The sequence below is a fragment of the Hibiscus syriacus genome, unplaced genomic scaffold, assembly GCF_006381635.1.
Source record: "Hibiscus syriacus cultivar Baekdansim isolate YM2019G1 unplaced genomic scaffold, ASM638163v2 tig00117048_pilon, whole genome shotgun sequence".
Taxonomy (NCBI): domain Eukaryota; kingdom Viridiplantae; phylum Streptophyta; class Magnoliopsida; order Malvales; family Malvaceae; genus Hibiscus; species Hibiscus syriacus.
In genome coordinates, this window is record NW_024063538.1 from 446,112 (window position 1) to 473,341 (window position 27,230).

At 36.8% G+C, this 27,230-nt stretch overlaps 3 protein-coding genes, 1 non-coding gene and 1 pseudogene across 4 annotated transcripts; 3 read left to right on the top strand and 2 right to left on the bottom strand.

Annotated features, from left to right (window-relative positions):
• Positions 1 to 909: 909 nt before the first annotated feature.
• LOC120197298 lies at positions 910 to 1,736 on the bottom strand. Its single transcript, XM_039198881.1, has 2 exons — positions 1,657 to 1,736; positions 910 to 1,507 (listed from the first exon to the last, which is right to left on the bottom strand). The coding sequence occupies exons 1-2, from the start codon at positions 1,734 to 1,736 to the stop codon at positions 910 to 912; spliced, it is 678 nt and encodes a 225-aa protein (XP_039054812.1).
• Positions 1,737 to 3,208: 1,472 nt separating this feature from the next.
• LOC120197440 lies at positions 3,209 to 19,258 on the top strand (annotated as a pseudogene).
• A 1,055-nt stretch (positions 19,259 to 20,313) lies between these two features.
• Positions 20,314 to 21,162, bottom strand: LOC120197299. Its single transcript, XM_039198882.1, has one exon. It carries the CDS (start codon positions 21,160 to 21,162, stop codon positions 20,314 to 20,316), a length of 849 nt encoding a protein of 282 aa, XP_039054813.1.
• Positions 21,163 to 23,252: 2,090 nt separating this feature from the next.
• On the top strand, positions 23,253 to 24,101 carry LOC120197300. Its single transcript, XM_039198883.1, has one exon. It carries the CDS (start codon positions 23,253 to 23,255, stop codon positions 24,099 to 24,101), a length of 849 nt encoding a protein of 282 aa, XP_039054814.1.
• Positions 24,102 to 24,839: 738 nt separating this feature from the next.
• On the top strand, positions 24,840 to 24,942 carry LOC120197763. Its single transcript, XR_005523300.1, has one exon. It is a non-coding gene; the product is annotated as a U6 spliceosomal RNA (small nuclear RNA).
• Positions 24,943 to 27,230: the final 2,288 nt, after the last annotated feature.

Sequence of the window (27,230 nt, forward strand, 5' to 3'; positions counted from 1 at the left end):
TTAAATAAAATGTTTATTTTAACAATTAAGAGAGCAAACATAAGAGCAAGGTCGATACAAAACAGACATCACTTACACAAAACAAGGTTTTATGTAGTGTTAGATGAGTGGTTTTTTGTGTGACAATTAATTTAAAACGATTTTTAATTTAAAATATTATTATTAAACTAAAAGAATAGATAAATTTATAATATTTTCGATTGTAACTGAAAAAGTTACGTTGTGGCGGTTTTAAAATTTACAATCGAAAAAGTTATATATTTTTTAATAATTTTAGGTACAACAAAAAATATTATGGAGAAAATAACATTTTCGATTTAACCTTAAAAGTTACATTGTCTAACCTAAAAAGTTACACTATTGATAATATTTTTTATTACAATTGATTTTTTCTGTTTTTTAACCTTACATTAACCAGTTGTGTTTTAGACTTTTTCGAGGTATATATGTTATATTTCTGCCGTTAAATGTTGGCGCAACAGAGAAAACATGAGGGAGATCGAAGTTGATGCCTCGAATCCATGGGAATTCCTTAACAAAAAGACTCAAAGCAGTCCCATTACCTCCACCAACATCGACCAAGGTTTAGAATTATTCATGAAAACTGTATTCTTGTAGGATTAGATGAAGTATACATGTAGATTTTGATACAAGGAATGTACATAAAAATTGTTAACCATCTGCTATATTATGAAGCAGTTAATGGCTGAGGATGTTGAGAATGGAAGCTCTAGTTTTAATCAAAACCCTAATCAGGCGTTCTACTCCTTCTTCCACGTCTTCAATGCTTGACTCAAGTTTCTGCAACTCATTCTGTGCATTCTCAGTGTCTGTCTTAGAACCAATGAGACTGCATAAAATTGCATTCACTCTCTCGAATTCGTTGATCGCCGACGAAGCTTGTCGCTCTCATGTTAAGCGCTTCGACTGCATCAACTTTGACACCAAAGACCAGCCGGTCGATTTCGGTTCCGGCATCGACGCGGTTATATAGGAAAGAACCGATTGGAGCACCGTGAAAGTAACTCCAACATCTCTTAACATGCTAATTGTAGCTTCAACATCGGCAAAGCCACATTTACTGATCTTTAAATCTCTCAAAGACTTGTTTGCTTTCTTCCTTGATGCTAAGTATGCCTTGGCTTCATTTGCGAACCCGGCATCGTCGCTTCTTCTTCTTGGGAGAACCGATTGAAATTGTTGGGTATCATCCTTGGCCTGCAACAAAGCATCTTTGGCTAAGCCACACACATCTAATAGCCTAACAGATCCATTCAACAACTCATTGTCTTTGCAGTTTTGGGCTAGGGAATTCCGCGTGTTAGGCAATTGAAGGAAACTATGAACCAACTTGTACAGATCTCTAAGACCATTTAGTTTATCGGTAATCCACGACGAAGAAGAAGCGGCTTCGTTAGATCTTAGCCTGCATAAAAGCTCATCTATTTGAGGAATGTGGATGAGGTCTTGAAGGCAAGCTGTTTGAACGAGCATGGAAATTGGGTTTCTGGTTCAAAGCTGAAGAATCCATCATTCAAAGATCAAAAGGCTAAAGGCTCAATGGTGAATGCAGCTTTCCCATCAAGCTATGATCATGTATAAAGGCACCGGGGGAGAAAAAAGGAATCTCATTTGCAAATCTCCATGAATACTAACGTGATACTGATCTGGATTTCGAAAATTTCCGCTGCCGATGTTTGCTCAATGTCTGCCCCACGCCCAATGTACCACACCATAATGACAACGAAGATGAAGACCTAACACATTTGTTTAAAGAAAACACATTTGCTTAATTATTGTGCACGAGTGGCACTGTGGCCCTTGTCTCCTTCTCATACAAAAAATGATCCTGCATATCAGGCTGAGATATGGCGTATAAGGGACAAGATTCGAGGGCCTCTCGTGCTAAACTTTTATTAATTTCTATTATGAGAGAGAGAACTAGTAGAAGAATACAAGTTTCAGGCAAGACAAGGAAAGAGGTTACTTTGCAAGTATGCAGGCAGATAGGAGAAACAAGACAGGAGAGGGCTGCAATGCCACTCGTGTGCGTACTTGAAATATGGAAATGAATAAATTAATTTATAAAACCACTAATTTTAGCCATAAAAGGCAGGAAATGGCATTCGAGACTTGTGTCCTATCTTGTTCTTGTCTGTAAAACATGGTTAAATGTTAAGATGGGTTGATAAACAAGAAGACAGGGCGAGATGAATGATTCCTTCCTTGAATGTTCATGTTTTTACAGTCTCAATTCTTGAATCGTTAAGGATATGTAAATGAAAAAAAAATATGAGATTAACATGAAATAAACCTATATAGTCTGTTTAATTTTACGGATGAGAATCAGAATAATTTATTATAAATTTAAAATCACAAAAAGTAAAAAGATATGTAATCATTTATACCACAGTAATCGATATATATATTGCAAGATATTCACTCGATATATATAAGAAGATATAATTATCTCAACATTTATTTTTACTCATCCAACGATTTTAAATCTGTGTCAGTTTTACATTATGTAAGTAGATCCTAACCCATATATATATATATATATTACAAATTCAACATATTCTAAAACACTTACCCAACACTCTTACATAATTCATCCTTACAACATAGACCCTAATAGTTATATAGATAATGAAATTTATTCGAAATAATTTTCTTTCATAATTTTAAGGTTTAAAAATAACTCTATATTTGTAGATAAAACAAAATTGGTCCCTAAGAACTTTTATTTCACAAGAATTATTATTTAAAATTTAACCACCAAAGAATCTTTAACCATTATAATTATAATAAAATCTAATTTAATTATCAATTAAAATTTTAACCAATACGTAATAATCTTTTATTTTACACAAATCCTGATAATAGATCCAACTATATGCTATGTCAATGATTGATTCACATCTTAAAACTTGAAGGGCTTGGGGATAAAACATATTTAATAAATAAATATTGTAGTTTAATTGAACCCAGTCCTAAACAAATTCAATAGCACATAATTTAAAATGCTGAAAACAAAAAGTCTCAATTACTTATTCTTTTCCTTTGGAAGAGAGATCTTTCGATATTCCAATAGGTTCACAAATTCAACTTTTTCTGTTTATAACTTGATCGTCAAGTTAACTATTAATTGCTTCATTTGCGGATTTTATATGTTGGACTTGTCTTTTATCAGCTGCCTGGCTGCATTATCTCTCCTTACTTCTCCTTTTCCATGGCGACTGGGATAATCAACTTGCTTAAATTCTCGCTTCTGATTCCATTTCTTTCCACTCTTCCCTTTGTCAATTCAATAAACTTTCAGATATCACGGTTTGATTCAAATGCAAGCAACATTTTCTATCAAGGTGATGCGAAACCTTCGGTTGGAGCCATTGAGTTTAACCTTGATAACTATATAAACCGAGTTGGACGGGTAACATATGTCGAGAAGGTGCCACTCTGGGAATCAAGAACACAACGGCTCGCCGACTTCAACACCCGCTTCTCCTTTGATATTTCTATGCAAAGTTCATTTTATGGTCATGGTCTTGCCTTCTTTCTTGCCCCTGTTGGCTTTCAAGTCCCACTGAACTCAGCTGGTGGCTTTTTGGGATTATTTAACACAACAACCAGTGATTCATCTCAGAACCAAATTGTTCTTGTTGAGTTCGACACGTTTGAAAATCCTGAATGGGATCCAACCGGTGTTGGTAGCCATGTTGGGATCAACGAAAACTCAATTGCGTCAGCAAACTATACTGGATGGAATGCTAGCTTTCATAATAGAGATATGACAGATGTAGTCATCGACTACAATGCTACTATTAACAACTTGATTGTTTCTTGGAGCTATCAGATGATCAATAATCCTCGAGAAAATTGTAGTCTTTCATACCAAATCGATCTGATGAAGGTTTTACCTGAGTGGATCATGGTTGGATTTTCAGCTACGACAGGTCAGCATGTAGAGTCGCATACACTCCATTCTTGGGAATTCAGTTCAAGTTTAACAGTGAAAGAGGAAACAAGCGGCAATACAGCCATAAATGTCAAAATAGTTATTGGTGTCGTAGTTCTTGTGGTTGTTGTTATAGCAGGGACTACTATAGTGTTAGGTATGACTCATAAATATACCGGTAAAGAGGACATGGGATGGAGCGGAGTGAGCGAACGCAGCGATATCAACTGTCCTTACAAAGAAAGTCTTGTGTTCTTTCGTTTTCTTTACTCGTTTCGTCAACAATTGGTATTAGAGATGTCAGGAGCAAAATTCGAGGTTGCAAATTCGATGGTCAGAGTAACTTCGGATTATGGCAAACAAGGGTGAAGGATCTGTTGGCGCAGCAAGGGATCCTGAAGGCTTTGCGACCTACAAAGCCGACGTCGATGGAGGAGGAAGATTGGGAAGAATTACAACAGCGAGCGACAAGAACCATACGATTATGCTTGGCGGACGAGGTCATGTATCACGTCATGCATCTGTCGTCTCCAGACAAAATTTGGAGGAAGTTGGAAAGTCAGTTTATGTCCAAATCCTTAACGACAAAACTGTACCTAAAGCAGCAGTTGTATGGGCTGAAGATGCATGGCGATCATGATTTGGCGCAACACGTGAATGTCTTCAATCAAATCGTTTCTGATTTGGCTCAGCTTGATGTGAAAATTGAGGATGAAGACAGAGCGATGATTATGTTGTGTTCGTTGCCTCCCTCTTACAAACACATGGTGACTACTCTTACATATGGGAAAGAGACTATCAACGTTGAGGAGATTACTGCAGCCTTGTTGGCTCACAACCAGCGGAAGTAGAATGTAGGGGAAAGCTCTCAAGCTGATAGCTTATATGTCAATGGTAATCGAGACCGTGGACGGAAGCCAGAGAAGGCAAGATCTGGGAAGCAGAATTTCAGATCCAAATCTAGGGATAAGAAGACAATTCACTGTTACAAGTGCAAGGAGGCAGGACATATGAAGCGAGACTGTCCGAAGTTGAAAAAACAGATTGATGAGAAGCGTGATGACTCATCCAAGTCTATGAATGTGGTCGAGGATGAAAATTCTGATTGCAGTGAGGGTTATATGCTCTCTATTTCAACGACTCAATTGACGGATGTTTGGATTCTTGATTCTAGATGTTCTTATCACATCACGCCAAATAGGGAATGGTTTTCGATATACAGGTCGGTCAATTCTGGTTCTGTTTATTTGGGTGATGATCGAAGTTGCAATATTGTTGGTATTGGTGATGTCATAATTAAGATGTATGATGGCTCTATTCGGACGTTGAGTGGTGTTCGACATATCCCAAATTTAAAGAAGAATTTGATTTCTTTGGGCACTTTACGCAAGAATGGTTTTATCCCTAAGGCTGATGAGGATAGGGAAATCATTCGGATTGTTAAAGGAGCTTTGACTGTGATGAAAGGAAAGATGACTGCAGGAAATATTTACAGATTGTTAGGGAGTACCGTTGTAGGTGGAGTTCATTCTGTTGAGTCCTGTGATGATACTATAAAATTGTGGCATATGCGTCTTGCTAATCTTAGTGAACGTGGTATGGCAGAATTACACAAAAGAAATTTGTTGCATGGTGTCAAAAGTTGTAAGCTCGATTTTTGCAAGTATTATGTTTTTGGTAAACAGACTAAAGTCCGTTTCAAGACTACGAAGCACACAACTCAAGGGATTCTTGATTATGTGCATTCTGATGTATATGGGCCTTCCACGACATCGCCTTTGGGTGGATGTAGGTATTATGTTACTTTATTGATGATTTTTCACGGAAAGTTTGGGTGTACTTTTTGAAACAGAAGTCTGACGTTTTTGAGAAGTTCAAGCTGTGGAAAGCTGAGGTAGAAAACCAAACAGGACGAAAAATCAAGTGTTTGCGATCTGACAATGGTACGGAGTACACAGATTCACAGTTTCTACACTTATGTAAGGAGCATGGGATTAAGAGGCATTTTACAGTGCGCAAGACACCACAATAGAATGGTGTTGCGGAACGGATGAACAGGTCGTTGAATGAAAGAGCCAGATGTTTGCGGTTGAATACAGGGCTTCCCAAACACTTCTGGGTTGAGGCTGTTAACATGGCATGTTATCTTATCAACAGATCGCCAAGGGCATCATTAGCTGGGAAAGTTGCAAAAGAGGTATGGACTGGTCATGATGTTAGTTTTGATCACTTACGAATTTTTGGTTGTTCTGCTTATGTGTATGTACCTACTGATGAGAGATCCAAACTTGATGCAAAATTGAAGGAGTGCATTTTTCTGGATTACAAGAAAGGTGTCAAAGGATTCAAGTTCTGGGATCCAGTTGCGAAGAAAATTGTGATCAGTAGAGATTGTTTTTGATGAACAACACATGTTGCAGCAGAAGAAAGACACGACAGTAGTGGATTTCAAGCAGTTTCTAGTTGAGAAAACAAAAACTTATCAACCGACTTCTGGTGGTTCCGCTACGGATGATTTGCAGGATTATAGTCTCGCCAAAGATAGGGTGAGACGGACGAATATAAAGCCTCCGAACAGATTGGGTTTTGAAGACTTGGTCTCTGTTGAGTTAATCGATCGACAGAATCGGCCAAGAGGGGGGTGAATTGGCAATTAAAAATTTCGTGGAAGCTTTTGCAGAAAAATTGAAAATAATTGCACAGCGATTTACAGTGGTTCGACTTTCTCAAACAAAGTCTACGTCCACTACCTTAGCTATCCACACTAAGGATTTTTCAACAAATTCACTAATTTGTTCTTTCTTTTGAGGCCAAAGAGATAACCTTACAAAATCCCTCAAGAGTATACCCCAACTCTTGAGAACACTCTTTTTCCCAAAGAGAAGATTACAAATTTGTAAACTTACAAGAAAACCTCACAAGGTAAGATGTTTGCACAATTCTAGAACAAGAAAAGAACACTCAAAGATAATTACAAATGAGCACAGATGGTGTTCTTGAAAGCAAAATGAATATTGAAAGGAAAATTGGCTTGATTTGCACAAAATTGGTGTTTGATGCTTTCTCTCTTGTTTCTCTATAATTTCTTGTTGATCAAGGGCTTCAGAACTTGTTTAAATACACCTTGAATCACTTCTGAACGTTGGGGATAATTAATGAAGATAATATAGTCGTTTTAGTGTGAAAACAATTAATAAAACAGCTTGGAGCGTGGGGGGAATCGGTTCCTCCTCATAGGGAATCAGTTCCCTAAGTGTAAAATTCAAATATTTCGACCGTTGAACAGGGGGGAATCGGTACCCCCTATGGGGGAATCGGTTCCCTCCGAGCATTCTGGAAATCTCGGAGCCAAACCGTTAGGGGGAATCGGTACCCCCTTGGGGGGGAATCAGTTCCCTCTGAGCAATCTGGAATTTTTGGCTTTGAAATGGTTCGAAATACTTTGAAAGATTATTTTGAAATTGTTTTAAGATTAAAACTTAATTTTACACTTAAGTAAGGATTAAAAATGATTTTTGAAATATTTTGAGTAATGTTTTGATATTCGAATAATTATATCGAATATACCTAGAAAATCATTTTGGAAAATCTTAAAATTCATTTAACTTAATTTGTTATATCGAAAATATCAAAATGTTTTCAACAATCTCCCCCTTTTTGATATAACAAAACATTTTAGTAATTTTAAGATTTTGAAATCAAGTTTTGAAATTACTCCCCCTTACTTTAACACTTCTCCCATTTATCATTTTAAAAACGCACTTAAAACTTAAAACACACCTCCCCCCCTTTTTGTTAAATCAAAAAGATTCAAATAAACGTGAAGAATATTAAGCCAATTGATTAGGTATATGTATGCATAAGCTGCTAAGATCACAATTAAGAGAAACATTAGCCATTAGTTCCGTAATCAATATTCATAAATAATGTGATATGGCAAAATTGGTCATATTGCTAATAATGATGTAAATGATGCAATAACGAATAAAACACACCAAACATATAAGTTCACACCATCAATAAATCCAAAATCCAATAATCCACAAAATCAAACAATTCAAAAATGTTGAAACAATATTCATTTTGTTCAAAGTTTTTAAGCTAAACACAAAATCAAGCATCCGGATCTGTAGGAGGAAAACGGGCTCGCATAGCAGCCATTTCGTGAGTGAGTTCATTAATACGAGCGTTGGTTGCTTCATTATTTGCACGCATTTCCTGAAGAATTTCTAATTGTTGAGCTCCCATTGTGGATAAATGGGACTCTATAGAAATAAAGCGCGAATCCATGGTCGCATATTGGTAATCAAATGTCTCCATAAAAGATTGAAAATATGGAGGCATTTGAGTCGATTGTTGTGCTTGCTCTTCGGGCTGCTCCTCGGCCTGCTCAGGTTCAGCTTCAGCTTCATCGATGTCTCGCATTAGTTGCTCAAGCTCGAGATCTTCATCAGCTTCGGGTGGAGCTCGTGAAGAACTAGCTCCCGGAGTAGTTGCAGAAGATCGAACCCATTCCCCGGTTTCCTTATCCTTAATCCATCCCGCTCTCGTTAAGGAAAGAAGGTTAATTTGTTTCTTAAGAGGAAAAGCGGCATCTAGACCAACTCGAAGCTCGGCTTTAGAAAAGAGATTACTAAGGATACAACCATAAACTAGTGAAGAACAGAGTTTCTTATTTGGCACTAGGTTAACGGTTTCAACGATCTCAGCAAAGATAATCTCGGAAAGGTTTATTTTTATGTTGTGTTCAAAACAATGCAACCACCAAAGGTCTAAAGCTCTAAGAGTAGAATAACGACCCCCGGATGGTCGAAACCACCAAGTGATCATGAGATGAAGAAAACGCTCATGAAGATCTAGAACACTTGCACTATCATTCCGTTTATATCGTGAGCCTAAAACTTGTTTTTCGTTTGATAAACCTTCATTATCCAAGCCTAAGGCATTGGCTATGTAATCCGGATCAAGATAGAAATATTGACCTAGGAGGTAGGAACGTACTCCTATGGTTTTGGTTTTGTCACGATTTTTGATACAAACGGCATTACAGTAGAAGATACGAACAAGTTGATGATAGACAATGGGTTCAAGTTCGAAAAGTTTATCAAATTTCCATTCGTGCAAGATAGGGAGATATTTAAAGTTAATATCAACCATAGTTTGAAGAGATGGGATACGTTCTTCCCTAATTTTATACGAGTCAAAATATTGGTAAAACCAATAACGATAATCTTTAGGACCCGGTTGATTGAAACAAGAATTTTGGATAGTCAAGTTAGGATCAAGATTTGGAATAGGATTTTGAGGAATAGGAGGAGGATTTGGTTGACGACTAGAACGACTAGATGAAGACCTAGCACGTTTAGGATTGGACATGGTTTAGGAAATCGGAATAGAATTGATAACCTGCAATTTTAAAAACAAATGTATGCAATTCAATTAATCCCAAAACTCAATTGAGTCCTCAATATTTCAAGGTTCTCTAAATCAATCCTAATGGGCAAAGTTTTTGAAAAACTTTTGAAAAATATGGTTTTGAGAAACAATATATATGTATAGTTTTCATAACAACAACATAATTTAATCAAAACACAATAATTTGAAAATTAACATTTTTTTTTATTTCGAAAATTTAAAAAAAAATTGGAAAATTCTTGTGTTTTTGATGAAATTAATTGTAACATCTAGTTTTTAATCACTAAACAATCAATGCCCGATCACTATTTTAACTTAGAACTAATTAAAACTAATCCTATGTTCAAAATCAATGTAATAGAGAGTTTAGAAAAATTTACCTTGAAAGATGAAGATTGAGGGGGATTTTGATGTTGTTTGCACGATTTTAATGATTCCAACAGGTTTAGAAGATGATATTTGAAGAAAATTTCGATTAATATCGTTGATTTGAGGCAAAAATGGAGATTTGAGAGATTTAGAGGTGAAGAACGGCGGAAGAAGAAGAAAAGGAGGGTTTTGGGGGTGTTCTGCCCGATTTAACAGAACCCCAGGGGGGTATCGATTCCCCTGTGGGGGGAATCGGTTCCCCTTCAAAGGGGGAATCGGTTCCCTCATGGGGGGATTGATTAACTCTGCAACAAAATGCTAAAATCCGACTTTTAAGCACATAAAATGCTAAATTAATCTTTTCTAGTGGTATAGGCAACTCATATATTGAAAAATAATCATGTTCAAACAATTAAATTAATCTTTAAACATTATTTGAACATAAAATTAATTTTCACTAAGAATCATAAACTCCCCCCTAACTAATAGCAAGAATGCAATCAAAAATTATTATTATAAGCATTTTTCAGTATTTATTAAAAGTGCTAAATTATTTTAAACACTAAGTGAAGATAGGTTAGTTAAACCTAATTCTCTTCTAAGTGTCCAAAACCTTTCCTTGTCTAAGGGTTTTGTAAAGATATCCGCTAATTGATGCAAAGTATCAACATATTCTAGAACTACATCTTCCTTAGTGACATGGTCTCTAATGAAGTGATGTCTTATTTCAATGTGCTTAGTTCTAGAGTGTTGGATGGGATTTTTAGTGAGACAAATAGCACTAGTATTGTCACACTTGATAGGAATGGTACCTACTTCAATTCCATAATCAAAAAGTTGTTGTTTCATCCATAAAACTTGTGCACAACAACTACCGGCTGAAATGTATTCTGCTTCAGTGGTAGATAATGCCACACAATTTTGTTTCTTTGAAAACCAAGAAATCAGCATATTTCCAAGGAATTGGCAAGTACCGGAGGTGCTTTTCCTATCTAATTTGCATCCTCCATAATCCGCATCAGAAAAGGCATGCAAGCTAAAGCTAGAGTCTCTAGGATACCAAAGTCCTAAACTAGGAGTGTCCTTAAGGTATCTAAAGATTCTCTTAACAGCTAGTAAATGTGATTCTTTAGGACATGATTGAAACCTAGCACACAAGCAAACACTAAACATAATATCCGGTCTACTTGCGGTTAGATAAAGCAAAGAGCCAATCATTGACCTATATAATTTAACATCTACACATTTACCTCCTTCATCTAAGTCAAGCTTTGTTGAAGAGCTCATTGGAGTGTTATGAGGTTTCCCATTTTCCAGTCCAAACTTCTTGAGCATATCTTTGACGTACTTAGCTTGATTAATGAAGATGCCATCTTTTCTTTGCTTGATTTGGAGTCCCAAGAAAAATGAGAGCTCCCCCATCATGCTCATCTCAAACTCACTTTGCATTAGCTTAGAAAATTCTTGGCAAAGAACATCCTTAGTAGAACCAAATATTATATCATCAACGTAAATTTGAACTACTAATAAATCTTTACCTTTTCTCTTTAAAAACAATGTAGTGTCAACCTTTCCTTTTAAAAAACCTTTTTCAAATAAAAAATTTGACAATCTTTCATACCAAGCTCTAGGAGCTTGTTTTAAACCATAAAGAGCTTTTGTCAATTTTAAAACATGATCCGGAAAATTTGAATCTTCAAAACCTGGAGGTTGTTCCACGTACACTTCTTCTTTTATAAAACCATTTAAAAATGCACTTTTAACATCCATTTGATATAATTTAAATTCATTGAAACATGCAAATGCTAATAACATTCTAATTGCTTCCATCCTAGCTACGGGAGCGTATGTTTCATCATAGTCTATGCCCTCTTCTTGAGTATAGCCTTGAGCAACAAGTCTAGCCTTGTTCCTTACTATATTACCACTTTCATCAAGTTTATTTCTAAAAACCCATCTAGTACCTACAGTAGATTTATTACTAGGCCTTTCAACTAATGTTCATACTTTACTTCTCTCAAATTGATTTAATTCTTCTTGCATAGCCATAATCCAATGTTCATCTTTTAATGCTTCTTTGATGTTCTTAGGCTCTATGCATGAAATAAATGCAACATAATTACAGATATTTCTAAGAGAAGATCGAGTAGTTACCCCTTTTGATGGATCACCTATAATTTCACCATCCTTGACATAGTTGTACTCTCTTGGAAAGATACTTCCCTTTCTTCACTGGTTGGATTCTCGAGGGATCATGAGTTTCCTCATCTTTTGTTTCTTTCTTTGATGATGATTCTCCAACGTCATGTCTAACGTCATTTGCTTGTACAATACCTACATCATCATTAACAGAAGAATCCTTTCTCGGAAGGGGATTATCATCGAAAACAACATGTATAGACTCTTCTACAACTAAAGTTCTTTTATTAAATACACGATAAGCTTTAGAATTTAAGGAATAACCCAGAAAAATTCCTTCATCACTTTTAGCATCAAATTTGCCAAGGTTTTCTTTAACGTTGTTTAAAACAAAACATTTACATCCAAAAGGATGAAAATAGCTAATGTTAGGCTTTTTATTTTTGAGAATTTCATATGGTGTTTTCTTTAAAATTGGCATAATCATTACTCGATTTACAACATAACAAGCGGTATTTGTTGCTTCCGCCCAAAAATATTTTGGCAAATTATTTTCACAAAGCATGGTTCTAGCCATTTCTTCTAAAGTTCGATTTTTCCTCTCAACAACTCCATTTTTGAGGGGTTCTAGGTGCTGAAAAATTATGGCTAATACCATTAGAATTACAAAACTCAATAAATCCAAGATTTTCAAATTCAGTTCCATGATCACTTCTAACACTAGTGATAGAGTAACCTTTTTCATTTTGGATTATTTTTGAAAATGTGATGAAATTTTCTAATGCTTCATCTTTAGTACTTAAGAATAGAACCCAAGTGTATCTAGAATAGTCATCTACCAAGACAAATGCATATTGTTTTCCTCCCAAGCTAGTAGTTCTAGTTGGCCCAAAAAGATCTAAATGGATCAATTGTAATACTCTACTAGTTGATACATCATTAATATATTTAAAAGAAACTCGCTTTTGTTTTCCTTTAGCACATGCATCACAGATTTTATCATTATCAAATTTAAGCTTAGGCAACCCTCTTACTAAGTCTCCTTGAATTAACCGTTGCAAAACACTCATACTAGTATGACCTAGTCTCCTATGCCATAACCAATTATCATGCTCATCCTTAGCAACTAGGCATAAATTAGTCATATCAATAGAATCTAAATGCACCATGTAAATGTTTCCTATTCTATGACCAACAAGCATAATCCGATTAGATGCAATGTCAATGACTTTACAACCATTAATTTCAAATAGGACATTGAATCCTTTATCGCATAATTGACTAATACTCAATAGATTATGCTTTAATCCATTCACATATAAAACATTATTAATTTGTATGGAAGAGGTATTACCTATTGTACCAATACCTTCAATGTGACCTTTTGAATTGTCTCCAAAAGTCACTTCTCCTCCATTTTTGGCGTTAAGCTCAATGAACCGGCTTTTGTCTCCGGTCATATATCTTGAGCATCCACTATCAAGGTACCATGAATTTGAATTTGTTTCCCGTGCCTTGTAGCAATGCTCCTTTCCCTACAAACATAGATTAATTTTTGATTTTTGGTACCCAAATTCTTTTGGGTCCATATTCATTAGTTTCCAAAATCCTAGTCCCCTTAGGTATCTATTTGTGTAGGAACCCACATACTTCTAATGAGTTCTTTAGGGACCCACATACTTCTAATGATTTTTCCATTAGAGGTTCTTTGGGGACCTCTATGATTGTAGTTTCTAAAACTTTTTCTAACAAAGTTGGATTTTGAATTTCCACCTTTTTCAAAATGTTTTGTTCCAACTTTATCAAAAGAAGTTTTAAGATCATCAATTTTCTTTTGATGATCATCATTGATCTTTGAAAGTAAATTTTGCAAATCTAAATTTTTCTTTTCAAACTCTTCTAGTTTGATTTGCAAATCTTTGATTTTACTTTCAAGATCGTTGTTGGTTTTGGATATGAGTTTGTTTTCATTTTTCAATTTTGAAACATCATTTTTATATTTTAAAAACAATTTCTCATAATCCGAAGCCAACCCATTGTACTCCTCAAATAACTCATCATAAGATAAATCATCAAAATCGGATGAGTTAGAGGTTACCTTAGAATCTTCCCCGAATGCCATCAAGCACAAGTTTGCTACTTCTTTTTCCTCTTCATCGGAACTTTCTTCATCGCTCCATGTAGCCACATGAGCCTTGTGCTTATTCTTTGATTGACCCTTTTTCTTCAATTATGGGCAATCATATTTGACATGCCCCAACTTTTTGCATTCATAGCAAATGATTGGGTCATTCTCTTTTGGTTCATTTTTGAGGCCTTCATTTCGTTTGAATTTTCTTCCTTGGTAAGGTCTCATCATTTTTCTGAACCGTTTGGCAAACAATGCCATTTCCTCGTCATCATCATCATTATTAGAATCACTCTCATCTTTTGTGGATTTGAGAGCAACTCCAATATTTTTCTTCTTCTCCTTTTCCTTTGGTGTCTCTTCAACTTTATCAAGGTCCACCTCATCTTCAAGCATCATTTCATGAGTGAGGAGTGAACCGATAAGTTCTTCAAGAGTTAAGGACGATAGGTCCTTAGACTCGATGATTGCCGTCTTCTTTGATTGCCATGATTTTGGGAGGGAGTAGACTAACTTCCTCACAAGCTTTTCATTTGAGATGATCTCTCCATATGATTTAAGACCATTGACAATCGTTGAAAATCTATCTGTCATAGCTTTGATGTCTTCATTTGGTTTCATCCTGAAATTTTCATAGCTATGCGTTAGAATACTAATTTTTGATTTCTTTACCTCATATGTACCTTCATGTGTGACTTGAAGTTTGTCCCATATTTCTTTGGCGGTTATACACGATGAAACTCTTCTGTATTCATCTGGTCCAAGAGCACAAAAAATAATATGGATGGCTTTGGAGTTGAGCTGGAACATTCTTGTCTCTCATTCACTCCACAACCTTGGATGAGTGAGAGGTTTGATGTATCCTTCTTCTACAGCATTCCATGCTCCCATGTCACTTGCTTGAATGAAGTACATCATTCTATTCTTCCAATAGGCATAGTTAGCTCCATTGAAGAAATGAGGCTTGTTGACGGGCATCGAATCGAGACCGGAGTCGAAGTTTGAAGCGGAGGCCATTGATGACTTTAATAATCGATATAACTCTTCCCGAATAAACTCAAGAGGGGATTAAACCTTCAAATGAGTTAGGCTCTGATACCAATTGTTGAGTTAATCGATCGACAGAATCGGCCAAGAGGGGGGTGAATTGGCAATTAAAAATTTCGTGGAAGCTTTTGCAGAAAAATTGAAAGTAATTGCACAACGATTTACAGTGGTTCGACTTTCTCAAACAAAGTCTACGTCCACTAACTTAGCTATCCACACTAAGGATTTTTCAACAAATTCACTAATTTGTTCTTTCTTTTGAGGCCAAAGAGATAACCTTACAAAATCCCTCAAGAGTATACCCCAACTCTTGAGAACACTCTTTTTCCCAAAGAGAAGATTACAAATTTGCAAACTTACAAGAAAACCTCACAAGGTAAGATGTTTGCACAATTCTAGAACAAGAAAAGAACACTCAAAGATAATTACAAATGAGCACAGATGGTGTTCTTGAAAGCAAAATGAATATTGAAAGGAAAATTGGCTTGATTTGCACAAACTTGGTGTTTGATGCTTTCTCTCTTGTTTCTCTATAATTTCTTGTTGATCAAGGGCTTCAGAACTTGTTTAAATACACCTTGAATCACTTCTGAACGTTGGGGATAATTAATGAAGATAATATAGCCGTTTTAGTGTGAAAACAATTAATAAAACAACTTGGAGCGTGGGGGGAATCGGTTCCTCCTCATAGGGAATCGGTTCCCTAAGTGTAAAATTCAAATATTTCGACCGTTGAACAGGGGGGGAATCGGTACCCCCTATGGGGGAATCGGTTCCCTCTGAGCATTCTGGAAATCTCGGAGCCAAACCGTTCAGGGGGGAATCGGTACCCCCTTGGGGGGGGAATCGGTTCCCTCTGAGCAATCTGGAATTTTTGGCTTTGAAATGGTTCGAAATACTTTGAAAGATTATTTTGAAATTGTTTTAAGATTAAAACTTAATTTTACACTTAAGTAAGGATTAAAAATGATTTTTGAAATATTTTGAGTAATGTTTTGATATTCGAATAATTATATCGAATATACTTAGAAAATCATTTTGGAAAATCTTAAAATTCATTTAACTTAATTTGTTATATCGAAATATCAAAATGTTTTCAACAGTCTCTTTTGCACTTACTGTTAGCAGTGATGATCCAGTTACTTTTCGTGATGCTGTTACTAGTCAGGAAAACGACAAGTGGATGGCATCCATGGTTGAGGAGATGAAGTCTTTGAATCACAATCGTACATGGGAGTTGGTTCATCTTTCTGAGGGTAAGAAGACGATTGGTTGCAAATAGGTGTATAAGAAGAAACCAACAGTAACAGAAAAAGAGGGGGATAAGTTCAAGGCTCATTTGGTAGCAAAAGATTTTTCACAGCAGAAAGGAGTTGATTATGATGAAATTTTTTCTCCTGTGGTCAGGAACACTTCAATCCGAGCAGTACTTGCATTGGTGGCTAGTTGGGATTTGCATTTAGAGAATATGGATGTTAAAACTGCTTTTTTTGCATGGTGATTTAGAGGAGCAGATCTACATGCGGCAGCCTGAAGGTTTCACTCAACCTGGAAACAAGCATTTAGTTTGCAGATTGAAGAAATCTTTGTACGGGTTGAAACAGTCTCCGAGACAATGGTATAAACGGTTTGACTCCTATATGATCAAGATTTGCTACAACCGATGTGAGTATGATTATTGTGTCTATGTTAAGAGCCTTGATGATGGTTCTTTTATTTTTCTGTTATTGTATGTTGATGATATGTTAATTACTGCGAAGAACATGGATGATGTTATCAGTTTGAAAACTTTATTGAGTCAAGAATTTGATATGAAAGATTTAGGTACTGTAAAGAAAATTCTTGGAATGGAAATTTGCAGGGACAGAGACTCAAGAAAACTGTGGCTATCTCAACGAGGTTATGTTGAGAAAATGCTAGAAAGGTTTGCGATGAGTAGCACAAAACTGATGAGCAGCGCAAAACCAGTGAGCACTCCATTGGCGAATCACTTTAAGCTCTCATCAGAACAATGCCCTAAGACAAATAAAGAAGCTGAAGATATGGCAAAGGTTCCGTATTCTAATGCTGTTGGCTGGTTGATGTATGCAATGGTATGTACTCATCTTGATTTAGCTCATGTTGTTAGTCAAGTTTGTAAGTACATGTCTAAACCTGGTAAGCAACATTGGGAAGCAGTCAAGTGGATCTTTAGGTACTTAAAGGGTACTGTGGGACATGAAATTGTTTTTGGTAGTCAGCGGGATAATCCTTTGGTTGTAGGATATGTGGATTCAGACTATGCAGGTGACTTGGATAATAGAAGATCTACGACAGGGTATGTGTTTACTCTTGGTGGAGGGCCTATTTGTTGGAAGTCTACTGTTCAATATGTTGTGGCACTATCTACAACTGAAGCTGAATACATGGCAGCGATTGAAGCTGCAAAAGAAGCTTTATGGCTTACTGGTTTAGTGAAGGAGTTGGGTGTTCAGCAAGGTGGAGTTCAGTTGCTTTGTGACAATCAAAGTGCTATTCACTTGGCTAAGAATTAGGTGTATCGTGCTAGAACTAAACATATTGATGTAAGGTTCCACAAGATCAGAGAGTTGGTTGCATCTGGAGAGGTTTTGCTTCAGAAGGTACATACTGATGAGAATGCCACTGATATGTTCACCAAGCCAGTTACGACAGACAAGTTCAAGCATTGCTTGGACTTGTTGAATGTTTCGAGTTGTTAAAGAAGTAAGGTAACCCAACCCACATTGATGTTTCCAAGGGGCAGGATATTTGCCAAGATGGAGATTTGTTAGGTATGGCTCATAAATATACCGGTAAAGAGGACAGGGGATGGAGCGGAGTGAGTGAACATCAACTGTACTTACAAAGAAAGTCTTGTAGAGGGGGTTACGATTATGTGGGTTGGGGGTGCGGGGGCGCAGCCCCGCGGTACGGTACATGGTTAATTATGTAATTATGTACCAGGTTTTTTTTTATTATAAATAGAGATGTAACCTAAACCTATGAGACATTGAATAAAACTTCTAGCGCCGCCTAGGCACCGATGACGTAAGCACATTGCCAAACCTCGTTAAAATTCTTGTGTTCTTTCGTTTTCTTTACTCGTTTCGTCAACATATAGCATTTATAATTTGGAGGAGGAAGAAGCACGTGAAAAGAACAACTCTAGAGACAACAAACTTGACATCAATGAATGATGATCTTCAAAGAGGAGCTGGACCAAGGAGATTTTCTTATATTGATCTTGCCTCAGCTACCGATAACTTCTCATAACAAAGAAAGTTGGGTGAAGGAGGATTTGGTGCTATTTACAGGGATTACCTGAATGATTTGGATATGACGGTTGCTGTTAAAAGGATTTCAAGAGGGTCCAGACAAGGGAAAAAGAGTATGTAATTGAAGTGAAGGTGATTAGCCAGTTGAGACACAGGAATCTGGTGCAACTAATCGGTTGCTGCCACGACCGAAATGATTTCATACTCGTCTATGAATTCATGCCAAATGGTAGCCTTGATTTCCACCTTTTTGGTAGAAGAAGTCCACTTACTTGGCCGGTAAGGTACCAAATATCGCTTGGATTGGAATCTGCACTTCTCTACCTACAGGAAGAGTGAGAGCAGTGTGTGGTGCATCGAGACATAAAATCGAGCAATGTAATGCTTGATTCCAGTTTCAATGTCAAGCTTGGCGACTTCGGGTTGGCTAAACTCATGGACCATGAGGTAGGTCCGAAAACAACTGGGTTAGCTGGAACCATAGGCTACTTGGCTCCAGAGTACATAAGTACAGGTAGAGCTTGTAAGGAGTCAGATGTTTATAGCTTTGGGGTGGTCCTTTTAGAAATTGCAACATGAAGAAAATCTGTTGATCCTAGAGGCAAATCTGATATGGGATTGGTAGAGTGGATTTAGGGTTTTTATGGAAAAGAGGAGCTACTTTTGGCTGTTGACGCCAAGTTGGGCAAGGATTTTGATGAAAAACAAGTGGAACGCTTAATGATTGTTGGACTGTGGTGTGCTCACCCAGATTTTAGTTTGAGACCATCAATCAGGCAAGCAATTCAAGTTCTTCATATGGAGACACCAATGCCCAATCTTCCGGTCAAGATGTATGTTCCTATGTATCATTTATCTTTACCATCTCTCTCTTCTGGCTCTGAAGTACCTTTAGTAACTTATTCCTGCATGGATATGGGTCGTTGAACATAGTTTACCTTCTTCTCTATGTAGTTCTAGTTCCTTTTTCTTTCTAATTTGTCATAAAGACTGATTACCCAAGTATTTTGGAGCTAGACAGACAATGTTATTCGAACCTTTTGTTTTTGTTAAAATTCTAAATTTGGATAAGTATTATATGTTCAGAATCTATTTTAATTATTGACAACACATACACACCCTGCAGATGTAGTTGCTCGAATACAAATCCTCTAAGGAGAACAACATTTCCTTTTACTTTTAAAGGCACTCAATGAATTCGGTTTTTGACCTATTGAATCGAGCGCACTCCCCGAGATACTTTTGAGTTGAATTAATCTTTCTCATGCCTTGCTTATCGTAAAGTCATAGTAACAAACATTATTTAATTCATCAATATTACTAAAATATTACAAAGCAGTTTTCTTGCACCTATAAAATTATGATTTAAGTCAATTCTGGAAGGGATATATGTATATCATAGAGGAAAATAAGAAGAGTCCAGAGCATGTAGTTAAACCTTAAAATAAATGTTTCCTCTGACAGAAAACTGACTTTGAATGCATCGACTCGTATCTTGGTAATGAAATTACACCCTTGAACTCTATGTTTTGGCCTTTTTATTGCCAAGGACTTTGTCTTGTTATTGAAGGAAAGATCAATTCTGGATTAAATTGTCTCAAATGTTTTAGTGAGAGAAGATGCTGAACGTTTAAACAAAGATTTAAATGTCTAATCTTTTAAAATGATAAGGTAAATGTTTAACATTTTCGAATTTATTCAAATAAAGATCTGAAACTTTTAATAATATTTTTTAAATATTTGAGCAGATTAGACCTTTATTTTTAAAAAATCAGAAATATTATATCTTTATTTGACCATTTTGAAAGCAAAAGATTAGGCGTTTATTTGAACACTAACTCTAAATTCAAACAAAGAAAGATGTAGATATGTTTAAGAAAACTGTATTCATGTAGGAAACATATAAGTGTACATGTATTTTGATAACCATATACAAGGAATGTACAACAAAATTGTTAGCCATCTGCTATAATATGAAGCAATTAATGGCTGATGATGTTGAGAATAGAAACTCTAGTTTTAATCAAAACCCTAATCAGGCATTCTACTCCTCCTTCTATATCTTCAATGCTTGACTCCAGTTTCTGCAACTCATTCTGTGCATTCTCAGTCTCAGTCTTAGAACCAATGAGACTACACAAAATTGCATTCACTCTGTCGAATTCGTTGGTCGCCGAAGCTTGTCCCTGGCAGGTTACACGTTTCGAGTGCATTAACTTCGAAAACAATGACCAGCTGATCGATTTCGGTTCCGAAATCAACGCGGTTATATAGGAAAGAACCGATAGGAGCACCGTGAAAGTAACTCCTTCAACATCTCTTAACATGCTAATTGTAGCTTCAACATCGGCAAAGCCACATTTACTGATCTTTAAATCTCTCAAAAACTTGTTTATTAGCTTGTTTGCTTTCTTCCTTGTTGCTAAGTATGCCTTGGCTTCATTTGCGAACCCGGCATCGTCGCCTCTTCTTCTTCGGAAAACTGATTGGAGTTGTTGGGTATCATCCTTGGCCTGCAACAAAGCATCCTTGGCTAAACCACACACATCCAAGAGCTTAAGAGATCCATTCAACAACTGATTGTTATTGCAGTTTTGGGCTAAGGAATTCCGCGTGCTAGGCAATTGAAGGAAACTATGAACCAACTCGTACATATCCCTAAGACCGTTTAGTTTTTCGGTGATCGACGACGATGAAGAAGAGGCGGCTTCATAGGATTTGAGCCTGCACAAAAGCTCATCTATTTGAGGAATAAGTGGATGAGGTCTAGAAGGCAAGCTGTTTGAACGAGCATGGAAATTGGATTTGTTGTTCAAAGCTGAAAAATCCATCTTTCAAAGATCAAAAGGCTAAAGGCTTAATGGTGAATGCAACTTTCACATCAAGCTATGATCATATATAAACGCAACGGGGGAGACAAAAGGAATCTCATCCGCAAATCTCGATGAATCCTAACGTGATACTGATCTGGATTTCGACAATTTTCGCTGCCGATGTTTGCTCAATGTCTTCCATTACCAAACTTTGCATACACTAATCTCAACAAACAAGATGAGCTAACACATGTTTTTAAAGAAAATAACCGATGCATAATTATTGCGCACGAGTGGCACTGTGGCCCTTGTCTCCTCATGCAAAAATGATCCTGAATGTCAGGATGAGATTGGAACAATATTCCAGGGACACAGAGCCACTCGTGCACAATAATTAAGCATCTTCTCTTTAAACAAATGTGTTAGCTCATCTTGTTTGTTGAGATTAGTGTATGCAAAGTTTGGTGAAGGAAGACATTGAGCAAACATCGGCAGCCAAAATTGTCGAAATCCATATCAGTATCACATTAGGATTCATGGAGATTTGCAAATCAGATTCCTTGTGTCTCCTCATTGGCTTTTTATATGATCATAGCTTGATGAGAAAGTTGCATTCTCCATTGAGCCTTTAGCCTCTTGATCTTTAAAAGATTAATTCTTTAGCTTTGAACCAGAAATCCAATTTCCATGCTCGTTCGAACAGCTTGCCTTCTAGACCTCATCCTCAAATAGATGGGCTTTTAAGCAGGCTCGAATACATGTATACTTCATCTGATCCTACATGGATACAATTTTCTTAAACAAATCTACATCTTTCTTTGTTAATGAAAGCCGATGCTTACGAAATCATACAATTATGACTTAAATAAATTAGTTTCAGATCAATCTCTCCAATTACATACATACATATATACATACTTATCATCGTGTTTGTTGTGTTTCTATTTTGGTCATCAAATTTAGTTTCTTTTCCATTTTGGTCACCGAAGTAAATTTTGATAATTTGGGTCACCTACCTTTAAATAGTTAATAGAATTATTGATACGATAACTTTTTAATTACTATAATAACATATTTAGTCTACAACACTTACATATTAACAACAGAATCTCTAGAATGTTCAAAATGAATTGTAGAAAAATCAGTGACTTGCATATTATTACAAATTTTGATCATCAGTGTCTTGAGATACAAGTAGTTGGATGTATTTGTACTTTTTATTATTCTACACTTATGACTGAATCATTGTATCTCTCATTCATCAAAATAGACAAGGTCGAACTACATCAAATCTTATATATTTCATATTTCATGTTCATTTTTCCATTTACAACTTAACAATACAAGAATTGCAACAGTAAAATCAGTAACATTCAAGACACGAGACAAGAACATTCAAGGAAGGAATCATTCATCTCGCCTTGTATTTCTTGTTGTTTATCAACCCATCTTGACATCTAACCATGTTTTAGAGACAATAAAAATATCGGAACAAGTATCGAATGTCATTAATTTCCTGTCTTTTATGGCTATAATTTGTGGTTTTATAATTTGTTTAATCATTTTTCAGATTTCAAGTACCCACACGAGAGGTATTGCAGCCCTCTCCTGTCCTGTTTCTCCTACCCGCCTGCATACATGCAAGGTAACGTCTTTCCTTGTCTTGCCTCAAACCTGTATTTTCTACTAGTTTTTTTTTTTAACTTTTTCTCTCAATAGAAAATAATAATAAAAGTTTAGCACGAGAGGCACTGGAATCTTGTCCCATATACGCCATATCTCGGCCTGATATGTAGGATCATTTTTGTACGAGAACGAGACAAGGGCCACAGTGCCACTCGTGCACAATAATTAAGCATCTTTTCTTTAAACAAATGTGTTAGCTCATCATGTTAGTTGTCATTATCGTGTGGTAAATTGGGTGTGGGGCAGACATTGAGCAAACACCGGCAGCGAAAATTGTCGAAATCCAGATCAGTATCACGTTAGGATTCATGGAGATTTGCAAATTAGATTCCTTTTGTCTTCCCATTCCCTTTATATATGATCATAGCTTGATGGGAAAGTTGCATTCACCATTGAGGCTTTTGCCTTTTGATCTTTGAAAGATGGATTCTTCAGCTTTGAACCAGAAATCCAATTTCCATGCTCGTTCAAACAGCTTGCCTTCTAGACCTCATCCACTTATTCCTCAAATAGATGAGCTTTTGTGCAGGTTAAGATCTAACGAAGCCGCCACTTCTTCGTCGTCCATTAACGAAAAACTAAATGGTCTTAGAGATCTGTACGAGTTGGTTCATAGTTTCCTTCAATTGCCTAACACACAGAAATCCTTAGCCCAAAACCGCAATGACAATGAGTTGTTGAATGGATCTCTTAAGCTCTTGGATGCGTGTGGCTTAGTCAAGGATACTTTGTTGCAGGCCAAGGATGATACCCAACAACTTCAATCGGTTCTCCGAAGAAGAAGAGGTGGCGATGCCAGGTTCGCAAATGAAGCCAAGGCATACTTAGCATCAAGGAAGAAAGCAAACAAGCTAATAAACAAGTCTCTGAGAGATTTAAAGATCAGTAAATATGGCTTTGCTGATGTTGAAGCTACAATTAGCATGTTAAGAGATGTTGAAGGAGTTACTTTCAAGGTGCTCCAATCGGTTCTTTCCTATATAACCGCGTCGATGCCGGAACCGAAATGGACAGGCTGGTCTTTGGTGTTAAAGTTGATGCAGTCGAAGCGCGTAACATGCGAGGGACAAGCTTCATCCGCGACCAACGAATTCGAGAGAGTTAATGCAATTTTATGCAGTCTCATTGGTTCTAAGACTGAGACTGAGAATGCACAGAATGAGTTGCAGAAACTTGAGTCAAGCATTGAAGATGTGGAAGAAGAAGTTGAAGGCCTGATTAGGGTTTTGATTAAAGCTAGAGTTTCTATTCTCAACATCCTCAGCCATTAACTGCTTGATATTATAGCAGAAGGCATCTCAAAAGGGGCAAAAAGACCCCCACAATTTTGATGTAAATTCCTTGTATATGGTTCAAAAGTACATTTATACTTCATCTGGTCCTAAGTGAATACAGTTTTGTTGAGAATATCGATATCTTTCTTTGTTTCAATTTTTTTATTAATCTAAAGGTAATTACAAAATAGTATATGTTCTAACTTTGTTTCAATTTTGGGTGTGTTATTTGAAGACAAAACTTGTAGATTAAAACTAGATGGATTGTTTGGAAAATCATATGATTTTGAATCTTCACATACTTGAGTTCCACTTCGCTTTTGACAATATCTTGTTTGAGTTCAAGGGCCATGAAAGAACACTTGTATCCTTTTATCCTTCTATACTTGCAACATTTGAATCTAACTGTGGAAATTATTAGAGCGACTAGGTTACACTCTTTAATATCGAAAATGGTTCCAAGATTAGAGTCAAATGCTATACTTCCTAGTCCTAGTTTTTGTAGCCTTCCAATTTATTTCTTGCTTTTTACTTGTAGCTTTTAATAACAAGTCTTGCTTTGTGTCTCATCACTTCTCCAGTTGCATCTTTCTTTTTCCTGAAAATTCACTTTACTCTCATAACTTCAATGCCTTTTAGAAGTTTTATAACCCCAAATGTTGTTTTTCTCGATAGATTTTATTTCTTTATCTAAAAAATAGACCAAACAAGTCATTGATCACTTCAATAGAACGATACAAATCTTTGACATCCGATAAAATTGGAACGATACAGAGAAGATTAGCATGGCCCCTGCGCAAGGATGACACGCACAAATCGAGAAATGGTCCAAACTTTTTAATTAAACGCTTGTTATCTGTTACTACCTGAAATATCAGTAGGATCTCTGCTCATCATAAAAATCTATAAATGTTCGGAAACAATAAGGAAATATATATTTATCTGTATCTGCATGTTCATCAGCATCATCTGGTAGTTCTGTATTACTGAGCTTTCCGAAGCTCACTCTATTACTCACCTTTTCAGGTTAAAAGAATTGTACCAGTTCATCTATCGACTTCAGTAAGGGAGTTCTTCCGGCGTTGTTGCAGAGTATGGTACATGTGATTAGGGGGCATGTAATTGTATTTTGATTTATATACGAGTTTGGAAATATGTTTTATTTTTAAATAGTGAAAACTGATTTTATGAGTTACATGTTTCAATAAAAGTTTTAAATTTTCCGCTATTTTTACAGTGGGTCGCTCCGGTGGCCCAAATGTGACTTCCCGGATTGGATCGGGCTACCCGAATCGGTCTGGGGGGTTACATTTAGTGGTATCAGAGCTATGGTTTGAGTCAAATGTTTTTTCAAGATAGACCGGCCGGTCGAATGTCAAAATATGTTTAATCAGTATATGCCCCTAGACTCCAATCGTACCTCTCTGAGCCGGAACACCAGGGCTGAGTCCCTATCTGTATTGAGTAAACCAAAGTTTCTATCTGTTAAGGCTATACTTGTACAAAAAGGAATACCAATAACATCTGTCTTAACGCAGTAAAGTACCTTAGCCATGTGAGAGTTATTCATCTGAGAAATTCTGACTCTACTCCAGAAATAAAATTGAGATATACTGCTGCTCTACGAGCCTATTCACGTAACCAATGCTGAATTGATTTCACAAGAATAAAGTTGTTTTGATTATTTACTTGGACTGAGGGAGAATTCTGAAGAGATTGATTACTCGAGAAAATTTTCGTTCGGATTCTTTTATTGAAATGAGGAAAAGTTCTGATAAGAATGTATACTCAACTGGTTAAGGATTAGTGAAGGATCTGTGTTTCTATAAAAGCTACATGAAAGATATGAAAGAACTGAAGGAAGTTTCATTTCTGCAATTATGTGACATTAATGAATTTCGAGGACGAAATTCTTTTAAGGAGGGGAGAATTGTAACACCCCAATTTAGGGGCTAAAATTAAGAAATTATAAAGTGGTGGATTTAATTTTGTATTTTAAAAAAAACAGGGGATTAAATTGTAAATTTTTAAAGTTGGCAGACTGTTTTATGAAGTGCAGGAAGTTCAGTGACTAAACTCTTGGTTTAGCCAATTTCCTATAGGAGAGAATTATAAACTCTCCCCCGTACGCAGAAACATAAAATTTTCCAGTTTTCCCTCTCCAACAACCCAACTTCCAACTCCAATCTACTCGCCGTCCGACCTCCAAACGACGAGCCGAAACCACCATCGTATTCGTTGTCAATCGAGGAACAAAACCCCTCAAACCTTTCGTCGTGAATCATCGCCGTTCGTCGTGAATTTCAGTCGGAAGTATCGTCGGTAATAACTCGGTTTTAGTTGGTTTTTCATCGATTCACGACGATCGGGTCATCCGTTTACGACACCTCCCGCACCATCGTGTTCGTTGCATCGTTCCGAGTTTGCCGGTGTCATCCTTGGTCTCCGTCGACAGCGGCGCGTGAGGAGGTGAAGCGATCAAAGTTTCTGATTTGTTGAAATCGAGCTCTCCGTCGTTCGAAATTGTGAACCGAGCTTTGTAAGTATCTCGAAATCGCTCAAAATATTTTTTAAATTTTTTTTGGGATTTTAGCACTGTTCACGCGCCCCCACGCGCCGCCACTGCTCGTGGGGAAGGAAAAAATGACTGGTTTGACCGGTTTTGGTGCATAGTTGACCGGTTTGACCGGTCAAAACCCGACCCGACCCGTTGACACGACCCGACCCTTTTACCCAACCCGTTGACCCGACCCGACCCGTTGACCCGACCCGTTGACCCGTTGACCGTTGACCGGCGTTGACCATTGTTGACCAAAACTTTGACTGGCTTTGACCGGGCATTAAACGACCTTTGACTTCGACCGAGTATACCTATCCTGACAGTTTTCGACGTTCTAAATCCGATTCCGCTGTCCGTTTTTTGAAATTCGAACCCGAAGGCCTCGAAATTTCCGGTCAAACCCGTTGACTTTGATTTTGACCGAAAATTCCAAATTTCCGAAAAGTCATATTTTATGCTTTCGACGTCCTGAATCTGAATCCGAAGTTCGTTTCACCAAATTCGAACCCGGTAAGCCGTCTTTCACTGATTTATCACCCCTATTCGATCCGTTTATCGTAATTAAG

Excerpts from the sequence above, each read along its gene's own strand:
- LOC120197298 (XM_039198881.1), bottom strand. The coding sequence starts at position 1,736 with ATGGTGTGGTACATTGGGCGTGGGGCAGACATTGAGCAAACATCGGCA. Across the intron at positions 1,508-1,656 it reads GAAATCCAGATCAGTATCAC|AAACCCAATTTCCATGCTCG; the intron begins GTTAGTATTCAT and ends GCTTTGAACCAG.
- LOC120197299 (XM_039198882.1), bottom strand. The coding sequence starts at position 21,162 with ATGGATTTTTCAGCTTTGAACAACAAATCCAATTTCCATGCTCGTTCA.
- LOC120197300 (XM_039198883.1), top strand. The coding sequence starts at position 23,253 with ATGGATTCTTCAGCTTTGAACCAGAAATCCAATTTCCATGCTCGTTCA.